The sequence below is a fragment of the Cricetulus griseus genome, chromosome 6 (genome assembly GCF_003668045.3).
Source record: "Cricetulus griseus strain 17A/GY chromosome 6, alternate assembly CriGri-PICRH-1.0, whole genome shotgun sequence".
NCBI lineage: Eukaryota > Metazoa > Chordata > Mammalia > Rodentia > Cricetidae > Cricetulus > Cricetulus griseus.
The window spans coordinates 71,986,853-72,007,544 of record NC_048599.1 but is presented as its reverse complement, the minus strand read 5'-3'; the positions used below and the strand labels follow the sequence as shown (position 1 = coordinate 72,007,544).

Here is a 20,692-nt window from a genome sequence, read left to right as displayed (position 1 = left end):
CCTTAGTGTTTCCAAGCAGAAGGAGCCAACCCTGGATTCACTGTGGGTTGAGAGTGGGCCTCAGACTACCAGTCAACCTATGTGTTGGGGCCAAGCTGACATATACCTTTCTTTCCCTCTGTTTTATCTCAGGCAGAAGACTTTAACTAGAGGTGAGCAGATGTGTGAGATCTTCTATTCTAAGAGTGGACATACATCTCAGTTTTCAGGCAAGTTCTATGATGCTGTTTGGGGCTTCACATTCTGAAAGAGTTTTTTAAAAAACCATAGTTCTGGTAGACCCCCCCCCCAAAAAAAAAACTGGGATCATCGTTTGTTCTGATTAAAAGGCTAAGAACAAAAATATTTGAGGAAACTGATTGTGAATGTTAGATTATTTTATCCGTAGCTCCCAAAGTACATTTTGCATGCATAGGAGAACAGGGCTAGCTGACCCTCAGATCGCCCCAAGCGGTTGAGTAGCTCAATTTCTAAGAAAAGGAGGAATCTCCAGTGCAGGCACCACCAGGTCTTCCTCAGTAGGAGTGCAGGCCTACCTGTGCAAAGCCGGGGATTAACTCCAATTTTCTTACTAACAGAGCCCCGCATTCGAGCCCCGTGGGACCCGGAGGCCGCCAACCAGCGCCAGCATGCAGAACAGTGAGTGTCTCGGGTCTTTCCCTGGACTCTTGGGCTGGAGGCGTGCCGACCGGTTAGGGGGGTACACAGAGTCTTGGGCCCTGGGGACTCCAGGCCACTGGGCGAGAGGGAGGAGGCCTGGGGAATTTATTTGGGCTGCACGCGTTGAGTGCCAAGTAGCCAGCGAGGGAGGGTAGGGAGGCATTTGCTCTGCTGTGCTCTAGAAGGGAAGAAGCTGGGGCTCTTCAAAACTACTGGCCCGAGTTTTTGAAGCTGCGGTGGAGAAACCCCATCCCCCCAAATCCTGTAACTCATACCCCCTCCCCGCCCCTGCCCGGGCTCTGACCCCAGAGAGGGGGGCTGGGCTGAGTAGGGCGGGGCAAAGGCTTCTCCTGAGAAGAGAAGGAGGCCCCTTTGGGCTTGGCCAAGACTGAACATCTCCTACGACCCTGAGGGGTGTGTGTGTTGGGGGGCCTTCCCTCCCCTAGTCAATCTTAGGCCAGCTCCTCCCCTCCCCTTCCCCCCCTAGCTATAGGCCTAAAAGGGAAGGGGAGTGGAGCACCCAGGGCCAGTGATGGGGAGACCCCCCCAGCCCCGCATAAGGTGTTGAAAGCAGGGTTTATTGGGGCTGGTCAGGAATTGGGAAAACCTTGCACTAGCAAGTGCAGCTACGTGGGTCCTCGTTGATCCAGTCTCTTAGTACCTTTGATTCCACAGCCTTTGTGCCTTTCTCTAACCTTTGGCCAGGCCCTTTGGGGCCTAACCTTTCTGCTTAGCCAATGGCTGCTGGTATATGACAGAGTTAAGCCAAAAAAAAAAAAAAAAAAAAAAAATTCAAGCCTGGCAGCTAGTGAAACTAGGCCGGGTTAGGGTTAGGGAGTCTACACAGGCTTAAGGATACAACTGTGCTTGGGCGTGTAGAGAGGCCTAGGTCTTCTAGAAACATGCAGTTATGGAGCTGTACTGGCTTAATAGAGTTCCCAGCAGCTCGGGTCCACGTTCTGTAATAGCTGGCTGCCCTGATGATGCCACAGGATGGGGTGGGGGGGCTAAACTCAGGAAAGAGATCAAAGATGGGTGCTTTGCAGCTGTGTTTCTACAGAACCTGTCAGATCCTAGGGCTTGGCCCAGGAGGCACTTTCCTTGGCGAAGCGAATACCATGGAGCTCTGACTCTCTTGCCTTAGGTTTTCAGGTGGGCAGAGGCGCTCAGCCACAAGCGTTTGCCCCTCCACCATGACCTGGCTGGCAGGCCCAGAGGGGCACGGGTCGCGGGTTGGCCTGTAGGCTTTGTGTGGCTGGTTCCCGAGTGTGCGCAAGGCGCAGAGCATCCAAATTGACACCATATGTTTTCCTATTAGAAGCTTTGCGGTCGAATTCTAGGCGCATAATCATCGCCACTGGGCGAGAACGCCAGCAGTCCCTAGGGAAGGGACACAATGATTGAGGCTTAACCTCTAAAGGGGAATTTAGAGCTATGTTTCCTCGCTGCCATTTCGATGCTGGCAGAGGCACCCTGGCCCAGTGTCTCTCGGACCAGCACATGCGGGCTGCAGCTGTGGAGGTACTTACTGGCCACGTTATTTTTGCAATAAAGGAGGAGGAAAAAAAAATCTACGATTAGAGGCCTTGTATGCTCTAGCATCTGTAGACTAGGAATTATCCTGGCTGCTGCTTGGAAAGTTTCTCTGAGATGGCCTTTCCTTTTTGAGAAGGTTTGCCCAGAGACCGGCCTCCATAAATTGCATGGTAAATGAGACTTAGAAAACCAACGTGGACGATAAAGAAAATTAAAGAGAAACCGGAAGCGCAGGGTAGGCCTTGCTATGTTGGAGAAGCGACCTGTCTCCTGCAATGTGCAATGTACCCTCTTGCACTGGCCCGGCCCGGCCGGAGCCCAGATCCCTAAACGCCTGTCACTTCTCATCCAATTGAGGCCCCGCCCCCCCTCGGTGAGCTATAACCCCCCTCCAGCCCCAAGCCTCGGGCTACCCAGAAAACGCAGCTCCCCTCGAAGGGGAGACGAGTACAGTTCATTCTCGTCTGAGTGATCTACAAATAGGGACGGAAAGGGTCGTTTTATCACGGTCCCGTTTGTCGTGACGATGCAATTTCCCGGAGCGGAGCACTGTCACAAAGTGACAAGGCTGCCACAAGCGCCCCGACTGATCTTTTCAATTAGCCTTCCATGCATGATCCGGAGCGACTTCCGCCTATTTCCAGAAATTAAGCTCAAACTTGACGTGCAGCTAGTTTTATTTTAAAGACAAATGTCAGAGAGGCTCATCATATTTTCCCCCCTCTTCTATATTTGGAGCTTATTTATTGCTAAGAAGCACAGGCTCTTGGAGTCAATTTATCAGGAGGCTCCAAGGAGAAGAGAGAGAAGAGAGGAGAGAAGAGAGGAGCTGGGAACCACATCTTCTCCTGAGAGGGCTTCTGTCTAGAAACGGGGCTGCAGGTTGGAGATGTCTGAGGAAGTGGCAAGAGGGGACTGGTTTTATTTGTATGCTGTTGTTTCCGAGGAGGATAATTCAGGGAGGCGCTCCTTCCTCGCCCTAGTCTCTAAGACCAGACAATGGGCTGAGGTTGTGAGATAAGAGTTGAAGGAGGGACGGGTGACACTGTGATGTGGTCCTTTTCTCTTTCTGTTTTGGGTTTCTGTTAGTTAATATTGCGTCTTTGGCTGAGGGGGAGGGCGGAGTTCAGCAGTGGAAGTGAAGCGAGTAGCGGTGCAAAGACTCCAGGCTTTGCTCCCCAATTGGGGCAGGCAGACCACTATGTGGATGGGGGTTTCCAATCCTATGTTTGGTGTGGAGGAACGGATTGGGGTTCGCTAGCTACACATTTATCTTTCGGGTCATTTTCTCTACACACACACACACACACACACACACACACACACACACACACACACACACACACACAGAGCTATATGCTGTGCGCCTCTGCCAGAGCTAAATCACGATGCAAAGGTTTTATGACGTTTTGCGCCCAGCCATTACAAGGCTTGGGATTTGCTGTGCTGTTATAACAGGGCCGAGACTGCAGTGTGGACTCTGTGGTGACACTTAGAGGTGATGCTTAGGGAGAAGATTTTAAGAACTGTTGTTTGCCTCTTATGGGTTCCAAGCAGGTCTGGAGTGCTTATGAAGGGGGCAATGGGCTCAGGGAACTGTTAGGTGAAGGTGATACTGGGTGGATATGTTCCTGAGTATCTTCCCCAGTCTGACAACAGGTCAATGGGCAGGATCAGTCTGTATTTGAGGCTGGGCTACCCAATGCCCTGCATGGCTGGTGGTCCTGTTGTGTTGTTGTTGTTGTTGTTTTAATTTTAAACCAGGACCTGATTGCTGAGGTTCGCACAGGTTGGCAGGGAGCTGAGGTTGCATTGTTCTTCTTCTTCTTCTTCTTCTTCTTCTTCTTCTTCTTCTTCTTCTTCTTCTTCTTCTTCTTCTTCTTCTTCTTCCTCTTCCTCTTCTTCTTCTTCTCTCTTCCCTCTACTTCTCTTCTTGCTCTCCTCTCCTCCTCCTTTCCTCAGGTCACAGCGGAGTGAATCAGCTTGGTGGTGTCTTTGTCAACGGGCGGCCACTGCCGGACTCCACCAGGCAGAAGATCGTAGAGCTAGCTCACAGCGGGGCCCGGCCGTGCGACATATCCCGAATTCTGCAGGTGATCCTCCCGTGGCTGCCCCACTCGCCGCCCCTTCCCCCGCCCTCACAGCCCTCCACTTTAAATGTCCTCTCTTCATTTCTTACTGTAAACGCTACTAAGAATGGACCCCTACCCTCACCCACTTCATCCCTACCAACTCCCCTACCTCCCGGCTCTTCCCTCTCCTTCCACCATGGTCCCTGTCTCTTTCAACCTCAATCAGTCAGTTACATAAGATAATTCATCCTTGTAAGGAAAAAGTGTGTGAATTAAAAAATATATATATATATATATATATATATATATATATATATATATATCTTTTCATTTGGTAAAGACATTCATTATGGTAACAGTATATAAACTGTAATGAGCCAAGTTATATAAATTGGGATAATCTCACTCCCCTCTCCCCATCCCTCACTAACCTCAGATTTTGAGAGATTTGTTTGCATTCTTCATGCACATGAAGAATGTATATGGATTTTAGAAGGCAGTTGCTATTTAACCCTCTAATTCACATTCACATTCAAATTTAAGGGAAAAAAGGTAAAAATGCAATTATTTTTCCTTTTGTTCTTTACAATTTAATACTACTCAAAGCAAACTCTCCACACATACATACACACACACACACACACACACACACACACACACACACACACACTTAACCTGACTTCGTTTTAATGAATCTTCACACAGTGTTTAGGAAAATAGTTTAAAAAGCTTTTTAAAACAATTCAAAGTGTTTGAAAGTATCATTATATTTGTAGTTTTAGGGCTACAAATGTAATTTTAAGAAAAAAAAAGCTCTCTACAGTAAGTTCTCATACCATTGAAGGTATATTTTTGTGTTATAGACCCATGCAGATGCAAAAGTCCAAGTGCTGGACAATGAAAACGTAAGCTTGTCATTGTTTAATGCATACTTAAACAATTTTATTTTTGTCTTGAAATTATTAATAATGTGGTTTTCTGTCCACTTCCCCTGTGCAGGTGTCCAACGGATGTGTGAGTAAAATTCTGGGCAGGTATTACGAGACTGGCTCCATCAGACCCAGGGCAATCGGAGGTAGTAAGCCAAGAGTAGCGACTCCAGAAGTTGTAAGCAAAATAGCCCAGTATAAACGGGAGTGCCCGTCCATCTTTGCTTGGGAAATCCGAGACAGATTATTATCCGAGGGGGTCTGTACCAACGATAACATACCCAGTGTAAGTTCATTGTGAACATCTGCCTTCCTTGTCCCCAAGCTCCTCACTCTGCCACCTCTTTCTCTCTCTCCTCCTACTCTTTTCCCTCCCAACGTCTTGCTGTCTCCTCTCTTTCCTGATTTGCATGGGTCTCCATGGTACCTGGGGAATAACAAGAGGTGTGCTTTGACTTTTTGACCATCAGGAAAATGGGAGTCAAGTGTAGGGAGTTGTTCACTCTGTATACTGAACACCAGAGTTTAAAGAACTGGGGAAAGGCACTTGAATGGAGGAGGAAAATGAAAAATGAAAACCAGATCGTACACCACCCCCCACCCCACCCCCGCCCGTCCCGGTCCAGCCCCCAAGCACCTGCCTGGAGCTTCTTTCAGGCAACATGTATACTTCCACTTCTGCTCTACAATGAAATAAACCTCTAAATTAAGTTGAACTCTTTTATTGGGGAGCCTTTGAAAGCCAAGCAACCCAGTGATCTAGGCCATTAGTGGTATCTACGGAGGTGAAGGACTGCTCCTGCCTCTTTTCCCAACTCCATTTCCAGGAACAAAGTGATAGCTGTCCTTCTTTCCACAGAATAGCTAATAATCCACTGAGCATCCCAGGGTGGCTGGGAGCTTTTGCATGTGTGGTGGCTCATTCTTTAAAACTTGTGAGAGCTGAGATGGGGCCCTAAGAAGGGGTTACTGTGTCTTTCGGAGACACCACCATTTGGTTTGATTTGCAGGTGTCATCAATAAACAGAGTTCTTCGCAACCTGGCTAGCGAAAAGCAACAGATGGGCGCAGACGGCATGTATGATAAACTAAGGATGTTGAACGGGCAGACCGGAAGCTGGGGCACCCGCCCTGGTTGGTATCCCGGGACTTCAGTACCAGGGCAACCTACACAAGGTAAAACTCAAGCAGCCATCCTTCTGTAACTACATCTCTGAGCTCCCAGTGCCTAGGAGATATAAGAGGGCACTGCCCTGAAAAGCTTGGGTACTCCAGCTTACACGTTGTGTAATTGGTGTTTGTAAAACCATCTAGTTGACTCTTGTTGACTAGAAGGGTTAAGTATGTCAACAGCGGTATGAAGTGGCTAGGAGGTTGTGCATGTGTAAGGTCGAGCCTTGTGGTGCCCTATTCAAATTTGACATTAAAATGCTGTAAAGCCCACTTGCAGTACACGTGTGACAACTTAGCACAGTCAGACTGCAACGTAAATATAATTGTATCATTTGCTTTTGAAGCAATTGACAAATTATAGGACTTTGAGTGAGGTGGTAGGAGAAGCTGACCCGACCCCTCTACATGCATGGCCAATTTGAAAATCGCCACTGGAAGTGGTGGTCCCTTCCCTGAAGTTTAACAAATTCAACATTTTAACACACTCTGCTCCCCCCCCATTGGTTTTAGTTCTTACTCTCTGTGGGTGGCAACTGGTTAAAAGTGGGGTAGGAGAACTGAGTACTGGGTTGAGGGTTCTGGGAGAGGCTCTGGGCCTGAGAGGACAGATGGGAGCTCTACCATCCTGTCCCAGGTTCTGTGGGAAGGATGTAGGAAGAGGAGTGAGTTGGATCTCTCCCCGTCCCACTCACACCGAAGTAACTTGGTCAAGAACAGGAAACAGTTTACTCCGAAGATTAATCGGTATTTGTTGTCCTTGTGACAAGGAGATAATATGCGGGATAATGGGACGTGGCGTCTCACTCCTGGGAGCACCACAGAGCCTGGGGGCTCAGGCCGGGGGCGACGCAGGGACTGCGTAGGGGCTGCTGCGAATTTTAGACTAGTCCCGCGTACAGGGCGCCTCCACAGAGCCGAGTTAGAGAAGGGAAAATCGGTAACAGTATGCGAAATATCTGGTACAAAGGATGCTTCTGTCACTCGCAAGAATTTGTTATGGGAACAATCCTGTCGCTCTGTAATTGCTCATTAGAGAACGTTTTGTTTCTCATTAAGGCGACATGAATAAGCGTCTAGTTGAAGGAGACAGCTGTAGAAATGTTCCACAAGAGACCTCTGGACACGATTCGGCACCAATTGCCAATTAGACATGTCAGTTTTAAGAGCAGAAAACAATATAGGACGGACACTGGGATGATAGGGAGAAAAGCTCTCCTTTCTGGTTTCCCAGCCCCGCCGCTGCTGGCCAGTGCGGGGCTTCCTGTAGCTCAGGCCCGACTCCCCTGGGTGACCCTGCTCATGTGACCTCGAACCTGCAGCCTTGAGAGTTAATGCTCAAAGTGCTCACAGGTCCATGCCTCTCCTCCTGTCTCTAGTAAGACCGGCAAGGAAAAGATGTAGCCAACCCCGCACCGCCTGACGTTTGAAATCATAGGATTTCCGTATGCATATCCACAGGACACACCCCAGTGGCTCTGTAACTCCAACTGGTGACCTTCCAACTCTCCACCCCCAGCCCTCCCGAGTCCTGCTGACCCCTTCCCCGCCCACTAGATCGTAGGTGTCTCAGTTGTAGGCAATAGGCCCAGAAGCTCAGACCTAGGAAGGTTGAGTCCAGAAGCCTCCAGCCCTGGGTCTCCCTGGTGTTTGTGCCTTCGTTTGCTTGGGGATCCGGGAATGAGCATCCCCTTTCTGTTTCTGGGTGCCCAGAGTAAAGTCCAGGGCAGTAGCTTCCACTGGAGGTAGCGCTGCCCGCTTAGGGCACATTTTCTTCCCCCGGAGCAGCAGGGCTACAAACCGCTAAGGCCTGGTGGTGACCACTGGGGGCGAGAGGTGGCGCTAGTTCGGGGACTTTTAACTTAAAGCAGCTAGAGAATGCTGGGTCATACACTTCCTGAGCATCCAACCCACCCACCCTGTTTACCCCCCACCTAAGTGCTTTCTCCCCCCCCATCCCCCGCAGGGCTCTCTGTCCCGCCTCCGGCGTGGCTTGAAAGGGGCTTAGAACCTTGGGTGTGGGGGACCTCGGGCTCTGGTGGTGAATGTCCTCGCGGCTTGAGTTCCTGGGGATTCATCTGACCTTTTGGTGCTAAGAGGGTCTCCCTCCCTCCCTGGTCCCCTTTCCCTGGCCCGAGAGGCTGATCTTGGGTTGTAAAGAGTCCATTTCCAGAAGCATAAGGCGAGGTTAGGTCTCTGAGGGAGACAAATATGGTTTCCATCTGATCTACGCCACGCGGCGGTGAATAAAATCCTGACGACGTGGGCTGACAATAAGGAGACGACTCTATCCAGCCCCAATTCTCCAGCGATTTGGTGGTTTTAGGGATCACGAAGACACTTTTTCTCATCTCCTCCCCTCTCCCCAGCCCCCATAATACCCAGGCCCTCTATAGGATTTAGTCAGCCCCCTTTCAACAGATGCTTCAATGTTTTGATCCGCGCTCCAGAGCTGAAAAGGTTCCGCAACCGCGTTGCTATCTTTTCTTGCTTGTTTTCCGCCTCACTGATTAAGACCCTAAGAAACTAAGGAATGATTTTATTTCCCAGCGTCTTTTTTTTTTTTCTGCTTTCATTTCTGTGTTTTCTCCCCTCTCCTTTCTCTCCCTTCTCCTTCTTCCAGGAAACAAATCCTATCCCCTGCGTCAGATGGTCTTGGGGCCGGGATAATGGGAGGCGCTTTCACTCTCTGCTCGGATTAGGCAGGGAGGAGTACGGCGCCCATTGAAGGTCCCTTCTTTGCGCCGCTAGGAGGGGACGCCTTTTAAAGGAGATATCTTAATTGTCTGCCACTTAGGTTTATCTTGTGGGGAATTAGAACGCTCTAACTTCTATTTTTAGTTTCCCAAAAGATTTAAGGCTGGAAGGTAAATCCACTAAAGAAAAAAGAAAAAAGAAAAAAAAATAAAAAAGCAAACCCCCCAGCTCTAGCTAAGTGACCGACCACTCAGTCACCTGGCTGCAAGCAGTTGCTATTTTAGAGTAGTGAACACATTTTCAATGTTGCTTTCTGGTTTGGTTAAGGTGTGATAGTGGGTGGCGGTGAATCCTGCAGCATTTCTCCTTGTTGACTCTAATCCCACTTAAAAAAAAAAGATAAAAGAAAAAATTAAAATGCAGTTTTCCTATTCCTATATTCTTGATTTTCTCCTTAAATACCACTTCCCAAACCAGTACATACTGGTTCCTAGGTTCATATCTCTGGCGCAAGTTTGTGTATGAGTAGTACCTGAGCTTGGAGGGCAAGGAATATAATCCCTAAGCTTTAAAATTAGGAGGACATTAAAGAAGCAGATGAGAGCAGAGAAAGCTATCTGCAGGCATCTTCTGAGGGAGCCCCCCAGCTTTGTTTAATTGGCAAGATATAATATGCTAGAGAATGGACAGGGGTGGGTCCCGGGCTTTCCTTTTGGGTGGAGGCATGAGTGACCAGGCTGGATTGTGTTTGTGTTTTCCAAAAGCAGTAACCAATGGACTTTTCTAGTAGACCCAAAGGGCTTAAAAAAAAAAAAAAAAAAAAAAAAAAACCATCCTCCTTACCGAGTCCGACAATAAAAGGGACAGGCCCTCTTCATTTTTTTTTTTTTTTTGTCTCCCAATAAAACACTTTGAAAAGTCCTTCAGAGATCTGGGACAGCAAATTAGTACAGCCACTTGTGCCCCTACACGTGAGTACTGTGGCGGTCTCCTCTGGCAGGCGACCCTCCCCTCCCCCACTCATCTGCTGTAGGGCTGGACGCCTGCGGCTTGTTTACCAATACACGCTCCCCCCCCCACTCCTCTTCCTTTTCTTCGTTTTCTCCCATCTCACTCGACTCTCCAGTTTCTTTTTCCTTTCCTTATTTTCCCTGCTGTCCTTTCTTACACCTTTTTGACCATCATCTCTTTGGAGCGCCACCCCCCCCCGCCCTTCCCCCACACCATTCTTCCCCTTCCCTCCTTCGTCTCTCCTCTCTTTCCTTCCGCCTTCCCTCAGCCCCAGCTCTGGTCCCCATCCACCCCCCCACCTCCCTCCACCCCCTGCCCTGGCCCCCCATCCACCACCACCCCCTCCGCCCAGCCAAGCGCCCTAAATAGCACCGAGGCGCCCGCTCTCCGGACAGTGATTAATGATAGCAGAGCAGAGGGGTTAACACACTTCGCTGAAAAGTCTGTTGACTGGGCTTCTTGTAACACAATGTGGCCCGCTGCACGCCTCAAGAGAATCCTTTTGTTGTCCGTGCTCATTGTGGCCTCAAAATTCTGCCCACGAAAGTTTGCCAACGCTCCTGCCCCAGGAGTTTAATAGTTTCCCTTACTCGCAGGGCATTGTGTGGTGCTGAAAAGCAGCTCCTCGCTATTCAAGTGTTGGTGGTCATCTCAATAGATCTCCAAGGGCCCATATGGTGGCCAGTGCCGATGAATCCGCCTGTTTAAATGGGGGAGAAAGTTGGGGTTTTAAAACATTTCAAAGTTCCTGAAAAGATCCCACTAGATCCTGTCACAATTCCCTGAACTCTTTGAAGGCGCTGCCTATTGTCTCCTGGTTATAAATGATATTCCTGGCCAAGTCGATTCCCACAGAGTCCTGGCGGCCCCTCCCCCCAAACTGGCCAAGTTTCTAGGATCGGGAGGGGGATAGTCCCTGTTGGTATCCCGTGGGGGGCCACAGGCCTCAGGACCCAAGACTCAGCCTTCAGTGCCCTGGGAAGCCCAGCCAGGGCCCGAATCCTTCCCTTCCCACAGGCTGCCGCCTTGCAGGCAAAGGTGCACGGCAGAGTCAGCTAGCCCAAGTGCATATCTCTGCACCAAACGCAAAGGAAAACAATGAAACTTTCCCTGTTTAATGATAGAAATTACATTAAAAGTGGTGGAAATGCCCTAATTAAAAATGTACCACTTAAACGATATGCCAAGGACTCAGCTGCAGCATAGCATATTTAGCTAGTTAGTGAACTCTCCACGATTTCTTTTTTAAAATTACACGTTAAAAATTTAAAAGAAATCTTACTTTTCTCTGGTGCAACACATTACAAAGAATGGACAGTCCTTTTATCTAAATATAAAATTCCATTTTCAGCAATTATAGCCTGTTCTTGGTGATGATATAATTACAGCTGTGCTCGTAATAGGTGTCAAGGCGAAACACACTCACACAATGGTTGAATAAAACTGCAGAACAATGCAAGCACTTCTAAATTCACAACCTTTAAAATGAAATTGACTGTGCAGAATTCAAATAAAAACTAGATAAATATTTTTTTTAAAAGATTACAAGCTTGGTTTGGTTTCTTAATAGCATTTTCTACAAACCTATCAACATCTAATTGATTAGATAGGAATTACTGCTTATAGATCAGCTGAAGTCTTGCACATCACTCTGTTTTCCCAGCACAGCCATAGGTAAACACTTTCTGGAGGGCAAGGGAACCGGGTGAGGCATTCGAGGAGTCAGTAGTGAAAGATCATTTTGCCTGGAACTTTCGGGATTGCTTTGCCATTCAAAGAAATGCTACTTTGTGAGAGTAGAGTCAGGTCTCATCTTGAGAAAAACATAAAGGACAATGATTCCGGTAACAGTGTCATTAAGGAAGGCTAACACTTTATTATCTTAGTGAGGCTTTGCGGGGACTCAGACTGCCCAGCCCTTGGAGTTTATAACTGTACCAAGTCCCATTAGGAGCTCCCCATGCCATCCCAATTTCTCTTATTGTCCTATTCTTTTTGTTGCAGATGGCTGCCAGCAACAGGAAGGAGGGGGAGAGAACACCAACTCCATCAGTTCGAATGGAGAAGACTCGGATGAAGCTCAAATGCGACTTCAGCTGAAGCGGAAGCTGCAAAGAAATAGAACATCTTTTACCCAAGAGCAGATTGAGGCTCTGGAGAAAGGTGATGGGAATTTTTCAAAGTAGAGATGCATTAAATTGAAGCAAATGCCACACCAATGGCACACAGGGCTAAATTTAGCTCAGGTCCTTTGCATAGAAGACTGAGATTCCCCCTTCACACTTCTGTTTCCCCCTCCCCTCTGGCCATCTTTTCCCAGTGTGTATGTGGGTGTGCATTTTCTTTCTTCTTTTCACAAACCAGTAAGTTGAAAGATTAAAATTCTGACATACAAAGAAAATGATGTTCTGGCTGTCTCCGGCCACAAATGGTGACACTCACTGAATGTCATTCCAAAGAAAACTTAGTTCTGGTGAGAAAGTTCTTGTAACTTCAATAGAGTTATTTGAAAGAATATTGGTTGGAGGAGACGGGAGCAGGATGTCAAAAGACAGCTTGATCCAGGGTTCAGATACTTTGTGTAGTTCTGGAATAACATATAAACCCAACTTCCTCTTCCAGAGTTTGAGAGGACTCATTATCCAGATGTGTTTGCCCGGGAAAGACTAGCAGCCAAAATAGATCTACCCGAAGCAAGAATACAGGTACATAAGGACTATGTTGGTTTTATTCGTTGTGATCCTTATACCTTGTCTTGTCTGCATACCAGTCATTTATATAACTTGTAACAGGGTCAGTTTGCAACGACTCTCTTGTCCTAGGGTAGAGAACAGTGGTTATGGAGGGGTTTTTGTTTGTGGCAAAGCTGGTGAGGAGCACAGGGCTAACCTATTCCACGCATTTCCAGGTATGGTTTTCTAATCGAAGGGCCAAATGGAGAAGAGAAGAAAAACTGAGGAACCAGAGAAGACAGGCGAGCAACACCCCTAGTCATATTCCTATCAGCAGCAGTTTCAGCACCAGTGTCTATCAGCCAATTCCACAGCCCACCACGCCTGGTAACTTGAAATGCTGACTGCCAAGAAAAGTTCTTAAATCTGTTTGCCCTGGGCTCTTCCTCGTCCTGTAATGACCTCCCATCTCTCTCTTTCTCTCTCTCTCTCCACAGTTTCCTCCTTCACATCAGGCTCCATGTTAGGGCGAACAGACACCGCCCTCACCAACACGTACTCTGCTCTGCCACCTATGCCCAGCTTCACCATGGCAAACAACCTGCCTATGCAAGTAAGAGAGGCTGGCCACCTGCTGCACAGGGCAAGGAATGGGTTAGGGCTTTCACACCCCGTCTGCTGCGTTTACCCCCTTGGGAGTGCTTCTTGTGACAGTGATTGGCTTGACCAGTCAACTCTGAGACAGTCTATCCAATCTCTTTGAGTTGATTGATTGATTGATTGATTGATTGATTGATTCATGCCCTTGAAAAACAAACACTTGATCTGTTCAGTCAAGTTAATGTGCCTTTTATCATCATGTTAGCTGGGTAATTCTGGGTGGTAGTGAGGTCTGTTTTGGGTACCAATGAAGCTTGTGCCACAAAGCAGAAATAATGATGACATAATATAAGGCATTAAGATGTTAGTATGTAAAAGCTTGGTGTTTATGTTAGTGTGTTTGTATTAATAAATACAGAATCAGCAGAAGCATTTTGAGGATTATTTTTGGCCCATGTGAGAAACTAGTGAGGAAGAAAAGAAGGGGGGGGGGCTGAGAAATGGGATTCTTCTACACAGTGAAATATATTTACCAAAATAGGGAAACTAGTTCTTTCCATATTTAAAAGTAAAAATGTAATTGAAAGTGTTTGCTTGAAATTCAATGTGTATCAGCTGTATATGACATGACAGGTTGGTAGTACCTATGGCATTTTCAGCATAGTACCCTGGCCTGTGCTCTTAGGGGTAGGTCTTGGACTCAGCTGGCATTTTCTAATGCTAGTTGTACAGGGCTCTTAGAACGTACAAGACCTTTGTTGCTGGGTGGATTCTTGCTGTGGGAATTCTGATGGGTCTTCTACATCAGCGTTCCTACATCTCCTGCTTTTTTTTCCTTTATTTTCTTTGTTTTCTTTTTTTGTGGTTTTTTTGAGACAGGGTTTCTCTGTTGCTTTGGAGGCTGTCCTGGATCTAGCTCTTGTAGACCATGCTGGTCTCGAACTCACAAGTGATCCGCCTGCCTCTGCCTCCTCCTCCTGAGTGCTGGGATTAAAGGTGTGTGCCACCACCGCCTGGCAGTCTCCTGCTTGTGTAACCATTAGATAGATATGCTTGATTATATGAGCTTGGTGGCAGGAGCCCCTGCTGGAAACAGTTCTGGGGTTACACAGATTGTTTATTCTCCATTGAACATCTTTTGCCAGGTTTCAAAGTCAAATAGCAGCAAAATAAAAGTCTCCCAGTCTTCTGACCCATACTGGAATAGCTAGCTTGGCAACTTCTTCACACACTTCTTTTCTATTGTATCTTGTTTTTATTGGCCATAGTACAATTGATATAAATGAAGGGACCAACAGTCCATTAGTATTGCTATAACTATTTTGGAATTTTCCAGAAGTCAGGTTGCCTAGAGGAAGTGATTGTAGGAATTAGAAACAAATGCAAACTGAAATTCTGGCAGGGCTCTTTAGGCCTGCTTGCCTTTATAAACTTGATATATATGAGCAGTCACCATCTGACTTTATCGAGGCCACTGAGTATGTTGGGCAGTGTTATATATTATAACAACATCTAGATTTCTGTGAGTGTGACATAATGTGCACATGGAAAAACAAAATGAAACAACTAGATAGATGCTGGATTATATTAAACTTGCTTCTACATATAAGACATACGTTGATTTATTTCAAATTACCCAGCTAACATGACTTTTAAAAATTATACAGATTATACAGTTACAGATGTAAATGGCTTCATTGTTACAGAGAAAATAAAAATGATCTGTGATTTTACAGTTCAGAGAAAATTCTTCTGTGCATTTTGCAATGGGGAGGGGTGGCCTCTAAGTCAATGGCTTCATCCTGTTGATCAAAATCCTCCACGTCTTGCAAAGAATGGGCATCTTTCTCTGGACCTTCTTTAGCAGGTGTCATTCTTTGTGAATGAGGATGGCAATGTCAAGCATTTGCAGAGCAGAACAGAGCAGCTATTGCTGACACCATGCTTCTGTTGATTCACCTCATGAGTTTTCCGACCCCAAATAACCCTTAAGGGCTCCCATAGCTCGAGGGGGTGGGGGGGCGTTATCCTAGCTCTGCATATTTCTTATTTAGTTATGAGAGAAGTTTATCTCCTCGACATTTCCATTTTGATTGCTTAGAAGATAGCACCATAATTTTATGGATGAGACTCAATCGGGACTTTTGGGTCAGTTAAGAAGTCAATTAATCCTCATGTTGTGTTTAAGTTATACTCATTCACTGACATTTCTGACCTCTTTAACCTGACTTCATTATGGCTGCATCTTAAAAAAAAATCTCTAATCCTCCAAGTCCGGCACTGGAAGGTTCTCAAGGTCCCTACATCAAGTTCTCCAAAGAGTTCTATTGCTCTCTATCCTGCAGTTGAACTATGGAATTTGGTGATCTTAGCATTCTCAAATCTCTGGCAGAGGTAAAAGACAGTGCAGACTACCAAAACTGGACGTTGGTTTGAATTTACTGTGTTTCAGAAATTTGTCACATAGGTGGCTTTGCTCTGGTCACCAAGCTTAGTTAGACTCATTATATGGAATTCTAGTTCATTCTAAAGAGGCATTAGTAATAACCAGAGGGCCTGGGGAAAAGGAACCCCAGGATGTGGTTGTGTAATGTGTTTCCAGTAATCACAGGTTTTTCTTTCTCCCGGCAGCCCCCAGTCCCCAGCCAGACCTCTTCATACTCCTGCATGCTACCCACCAGTCCTTCGGTAAATGGGCGGAGTTATGACACCTACACCCCTCCGCACATGCAAACACACATGAACAGTCAGCCCATGGGCACCTCGGGGACCACTTCAACAGGTGAGCTCTCTGTAGCTTCGAAGAGGGGTCTACTGGGCCTCTTTGGCCAAATGATCACCTGTACTTCTACAGCTGACTTGAGAAGAAACTTCTGGCCTTGCATTAAGGGTGTGTTGAACATTTGACTATTCTTGTTCTGGAGAAAGCTGACTGAAAAGGGAAATTCAGTTAAGTTAGTGAGTTGACACTATATAGACAAAAGAGAGATCATTGATGGTGGTGAGTTTGATCACAGAAATGGTGTGTGAAGACAAGGCCTGAGATCAAATTTCCAGAAGACATCGTAGCCTGAGCTGGACAGTGGACAGGGTTCACTGAGATTGATGTGGGTGCTTTTTGGAAGACTTATACATCTTCTAGCTTCTTGATGCCAGCTGAGGAGGTACCACATAAGTCTCCCAGAAATGGTTGTACTGATTAACTTCCAAATGTCAGGGAGGCTGATTTGGGTTTTAGGAGGTATTTGTGAACATAGTTTCTAATTTCAAAAGGACTCCTTTTCTTTCTAATGATTGAAAGTTTTCATTTTAATACAAAGTATAAAAGAAGTATTAGGAAATGTCAGGGTTTTTAGAAAGTCTGTGTGCTCACACTGTGTGCCAACTTTAGAGTCTACCCTTGTGGCTGTTTTTTTTTTTTATTATTCATTTACAGGACTCATTTCCCCTGGAGTGTCAGTTCCTGTCCAAGTTCCCGGAAGTGAACCTGACATGTCTCAGTACTGGCCCCGATTACAGTAAAGAGAGAAAGCATGATCGAGAGAGAAAATTGTGTTCACTCTGTCAGTGACTATGTGGACACAGCAGTTGGGTGTTCAGGAAAGAAAGAGAAATGGCTGTTAGAAGCACTTCACTTTGCAACTGTGTCCTGTATTGGAGCCCGGGAATGGACTAGAAACAAGGACCTTTGCATACAGAAGGCACGGTATCAGTTGGAACAAATCTTCATTTTGGTATCCAAACTTTTATTAATTTTGGTGTATTATTTGTAAATGGGCATTTGTATGTTATAAGGAAGAAAAGAACAACACAGGCTGGTGGATCTTGCATCTGTGTTGGCTCATGTGGTTGTTTAAAGGAAACCATGATTGACAAGATTTGCCATGGAGTTAAGAGTTTTATCAAGATATATCGAATACTTCTACCCATCTGTTCATAGTTTATGGACTGATGTTCCAAGTTTGTATCATTCCTTTGCATATAATTAAACCTGGAACAACACACACTAGATATATGTAAGAAATATCTGTTGGTTTTCCAAAGGTTGTTAACAGATGAAGTTTATGTGCAAAAAAGGGTAAGATATAAATTCAAGGAGAAGTTGATAGCTAAAAGGTAGAGCGTGTCTTCGATATAATCCAATTTGTTTTATGTCAAAATGTAAGTATTTGTCTTCCCTAGAAATCCTCAGAATGATTTCTATAATAAAGTTAATTTCATTTATATTTGACAAGAATACTCTATAGATGTTTTATACACATTTTCATGCAATCATTTGTTTCTTTCTTGGCCAGCAAAAGTTAATTGTTCTTAGATATAGCTGTATTACTGTTCACAGTCCGATCATTTTGTGCATCTAGAATTCATTCCTAATCAATTAAAAGTGCTTGCAAGAGTTTTAAACCTAAGTGTTTTGCAGTTGTTCACAAATACATATCAAAATTAACCATTGTTGATTGTAAAAACCATGCCAAAGCCTTTGTATTTTCTTTATTACACTATTTTCTTTTTAACCTTATAGTGTGGTGTTACAAATTTTGTTTCCACATTAGGTTAGCATCCTAAATCAATGGTTAGGTTCATACACACTCCATTTTACAACCTGATGGCCCTCAAGGAGGTAATTTTTACAGACATCAGAAGTTGGCAATGTATCAGGAAAAAAAAACACAGCTGTGTGAATCTGCATCCTACAACATGTATAGAAAATGGCAACACTTGCAGTTTATCCATTTATTTAATTTAAAAGCTCAAAGTTTAGACATAATTTAAAAAATGCAACAAGCGATTCACTAGGAGTCGTGTTTTGAATTGAAGCTGGCATTTTCAAAATGGGCAGCCAATCTCCACTATAATTTCAAGGAAGTATATTCAAAGGTTGAGTTCTTAAACAAGACTCTGAAAGCTGTCGCCTCTTTCAGATGACCTCTCTCCCTGTCCTGTCTCCCTCCCCTTTGCACAAGAGGCATCATTTCCCATTGAACCCCTACAGCTGTTCCCATTTGAGTCTTGCTTTCTGTGCCGTTGTGGATGGTTGGAGGGTGGAGGGGGAATGTTGCATGTCAAGGAATAATGAGCACAGACACATCAACAGACAACAACAAAGCAGACTGTGACTGGCCAGTGGGAGTTAAAGGCCTTCAGTCATTGGCAGCTTAAGCCAAACATTCCCAAATCTATGAAGCAGGGCCCATTGTTGGTCAGTTGTTATTTGCAAAGAAGCACAGATCTGATCATGTTTAAAGTGGCGGCACGCAGGGCAGGAGTGCCTGAGCCCAAGCAGTGGATGGAGAAAAGAAATAAGCCTTTGTTGGTTAGAAAAAGGCCTGTCTGACTGTTATTTTCTGTCTGCTCTGTACAACACTTAAGTCAAAGTAGACATATTTTCTTCAGTGAACTTCAGTGAAAAATTTGTGTGTGTGTGTGTGTGTGTGTGTGTGTCGGGGGGGGGGGAGGGGTATGTGACCCTCTGGATTAAAAATATTTAAGCATGGAGAGACATCTGAGGGAAAAGACAATTCCATGCATTTCAACTCTGATTTTTTTCTTTTTAAATCCCCAAAGGCAAATGATAAAAAATAAATGATTTGATGATGTCAACATAACCCTGCAGTTGCACTTCTCCCATTTAGTAGTTAAGCTATTACCTACAGATAGATCACTTAGATCTGCTGAGTTTTATTCTAGCAGAGTTGTGTGTGTGCTTGAAGTCACTGTTCATGTCACCCTGCACTGCCTGCTGGCACATATACACTGTTGGTACCATTGCCCTTGCAGACATTTCCACCCCCTGACATTCTGCAGCTTCCACTCCCTGAGGGATGTGTGTTGAGGGAACTGTCAGAGAAGGGCTGTGTCGCAGTCACTGCTGGCCCATGGCTCTGCTGAGGAGAGCGCACAGACTACAGAGAACTGCACATGGAATTTTGGGAGTAAGATCTGGGAGTGGCGTGAGAACTGAGGGTCTGGGTGTGTGCAGTTGGGCACGTATACAAGTCCTTGGAGGGTCAGGACTGCCAGGGCGCAGTGGCACAACCTGGTATATGCTGAAGGAGGGATGCTCAGCCGTGGAAGCCTCTGGACCAGCAGGATGAGAACAGCAGCCTTGCCTTCTGCTCGAATGCACCCTAGGGAGATGAGCTGTCTGTATCCCAGGCTGTGTGGTCTCAGTGTCCGGGAGTTGGTTTTTGACTCCCAGTAATCATTTTCATTTGTTTATTTACTGACAGGTATATAGATTTCGCAATGGAAAATCTGCAGGGGTGTTTTAGTGTCACTTTCCAGGATGACGACCAAGTTTTGTGACATCCTGGTGCAAACAGCTTACATTTTATCTTAAGGTTTGACTGACTTAGGGACGTCAGGTGAATAGAATCAGAGTTGACTTGCTCCAGATCAGTGGTTCTCAACCTTCCTAATGCTGGGACCCTTGATCCTTTAGTACAGTTTCTCATGTTGTGGTGACCTGTTCTCATAATTTTGTTATGGCTGTTGCTATTTCATAACTGTAATTTTACTACTATTATGAATTGTAGTATAAATATCTAATATGCAGGAATGACCCTTATGAAAGGGTTATTCAACTCCCAAAGTGGTCTTGACACACATGTTGAGAACTGCTGCTATAGGTGAAAATAACTTTGCTTTGTACTTCGATGAAATTCCAAGGATTTCCCGTCCCCTAAAGCTATAACTTCCAGCAACTCTTCTATGGTGGTAAACAACTGGCTTCTCAACACTGCTTACATCACATCTTCTTCCTGCTTAAATGAAACATCATAAATACGCTTCCTAAAAATTACATCTATGGTGTTAACATTTAGCTTTGTGTTTCAGTGTTTGCTATCACAGGATGGCACTGATCATCTTTATTCATGTCTTTATGCTCTGGGCCTTAATGTTTCAAGAAAAAAGGTTTTTTTTTTTTTTTTTTTTTTTTTTTTTTGAGGGGGCCTATGTTTCTATATATTGAGTTGATTGAGGGCAAATACACATTATTCTGTTTTTCAATATTTTTTTGACCTTGGTCATAGATGACTAAATGCTCATTTTTCAAGTTCAAAGTGGGAATTTTTAGGGTTTATATTGTGCAATTCCGATATTGATAGTGACTATCTTTGGAACATAATAACATGATGTCTTAGAGACAACATTAATAATGGGCTTAACCAATATGGGTTATCCCACACACCCTTGCTGAAGGTGTATGTGTATGTTGCATTCATTAACATTAAAAGACTGGGAATGCTTTTGAAGCATTTTCATTTGTTCTTGTGTTAGTACTAGAAGGTTCTGGGTGTAGTGATAAAGAATGAGCAAAAAACAAGATAAGAAAAGTGATCTT

At 45.4% G+C, this 20,692-nt stretch overlaps 2 protein-coding genes across 8 annotated transcripts in view; one reads left to right on the top strand and one right to left on the bottom strand.

The window, feature by feature from the left end:
- The first annotated feature begins 629 nt into the window (after positions 1 to 629).
- Pax6 (paired box 6) lies at positions 630 to 16,869 on the top strand. 7 transcript variants are annotated; one of them, XM_035446735.1, is made up of 11 exons: positions 630 to 639; positions 4,159 to 4,289; positions 5,132 to 5,173; positions 5,268 to 5,282; positions 6,208 to 6,373; positions 12,080 to 12,238; positions 12,698 to 12,780; positions 12,984 to 13,134; positions 13,245 to 13,360; positions 15,979 to 16,129; positions 16,784 to 16,869. In XM_035446735.1, the coding sequence occupies exons 1-11, from the start codon at positions 630 to 632 to the stop codon at positions 16,867 to 16,869; spliced, it is 1,110 nt and encodes a 369-aa protein (XP_035302626.1). The 7 variants fall into 7 exon arrangements, with proteins under 7 accessions (XP_035302626.1, XP_035302625.1, XP_027278119.1 ...); XM_035446734.1 differs by having other exon boundaries at positions 5,268 to 5,375; XM_027422318.2 differs by having other exon boundaries at positions 5,268 to 5,483.
- Elp4 (elongator acetyltransferase complex subunit 4) overlaps positions 10,614 to 20,692 on the bottom strand; it is a 205,347-nt gene continuing 195,268 nt past the window's right edge. Inside the window, exon 10 of the mRNA XM_027422316.2 lies at positions 10,614 to 10,775. Coding sequence (XP_027278117.1) covers positions 10,722 to 10,775 — 54 coding nt within the window. The 3' untranslated portion in view covers positions 10,614 to 10,721. The remainder of the gene's footprint in view (positions 10,776 to 20,692) is intronic.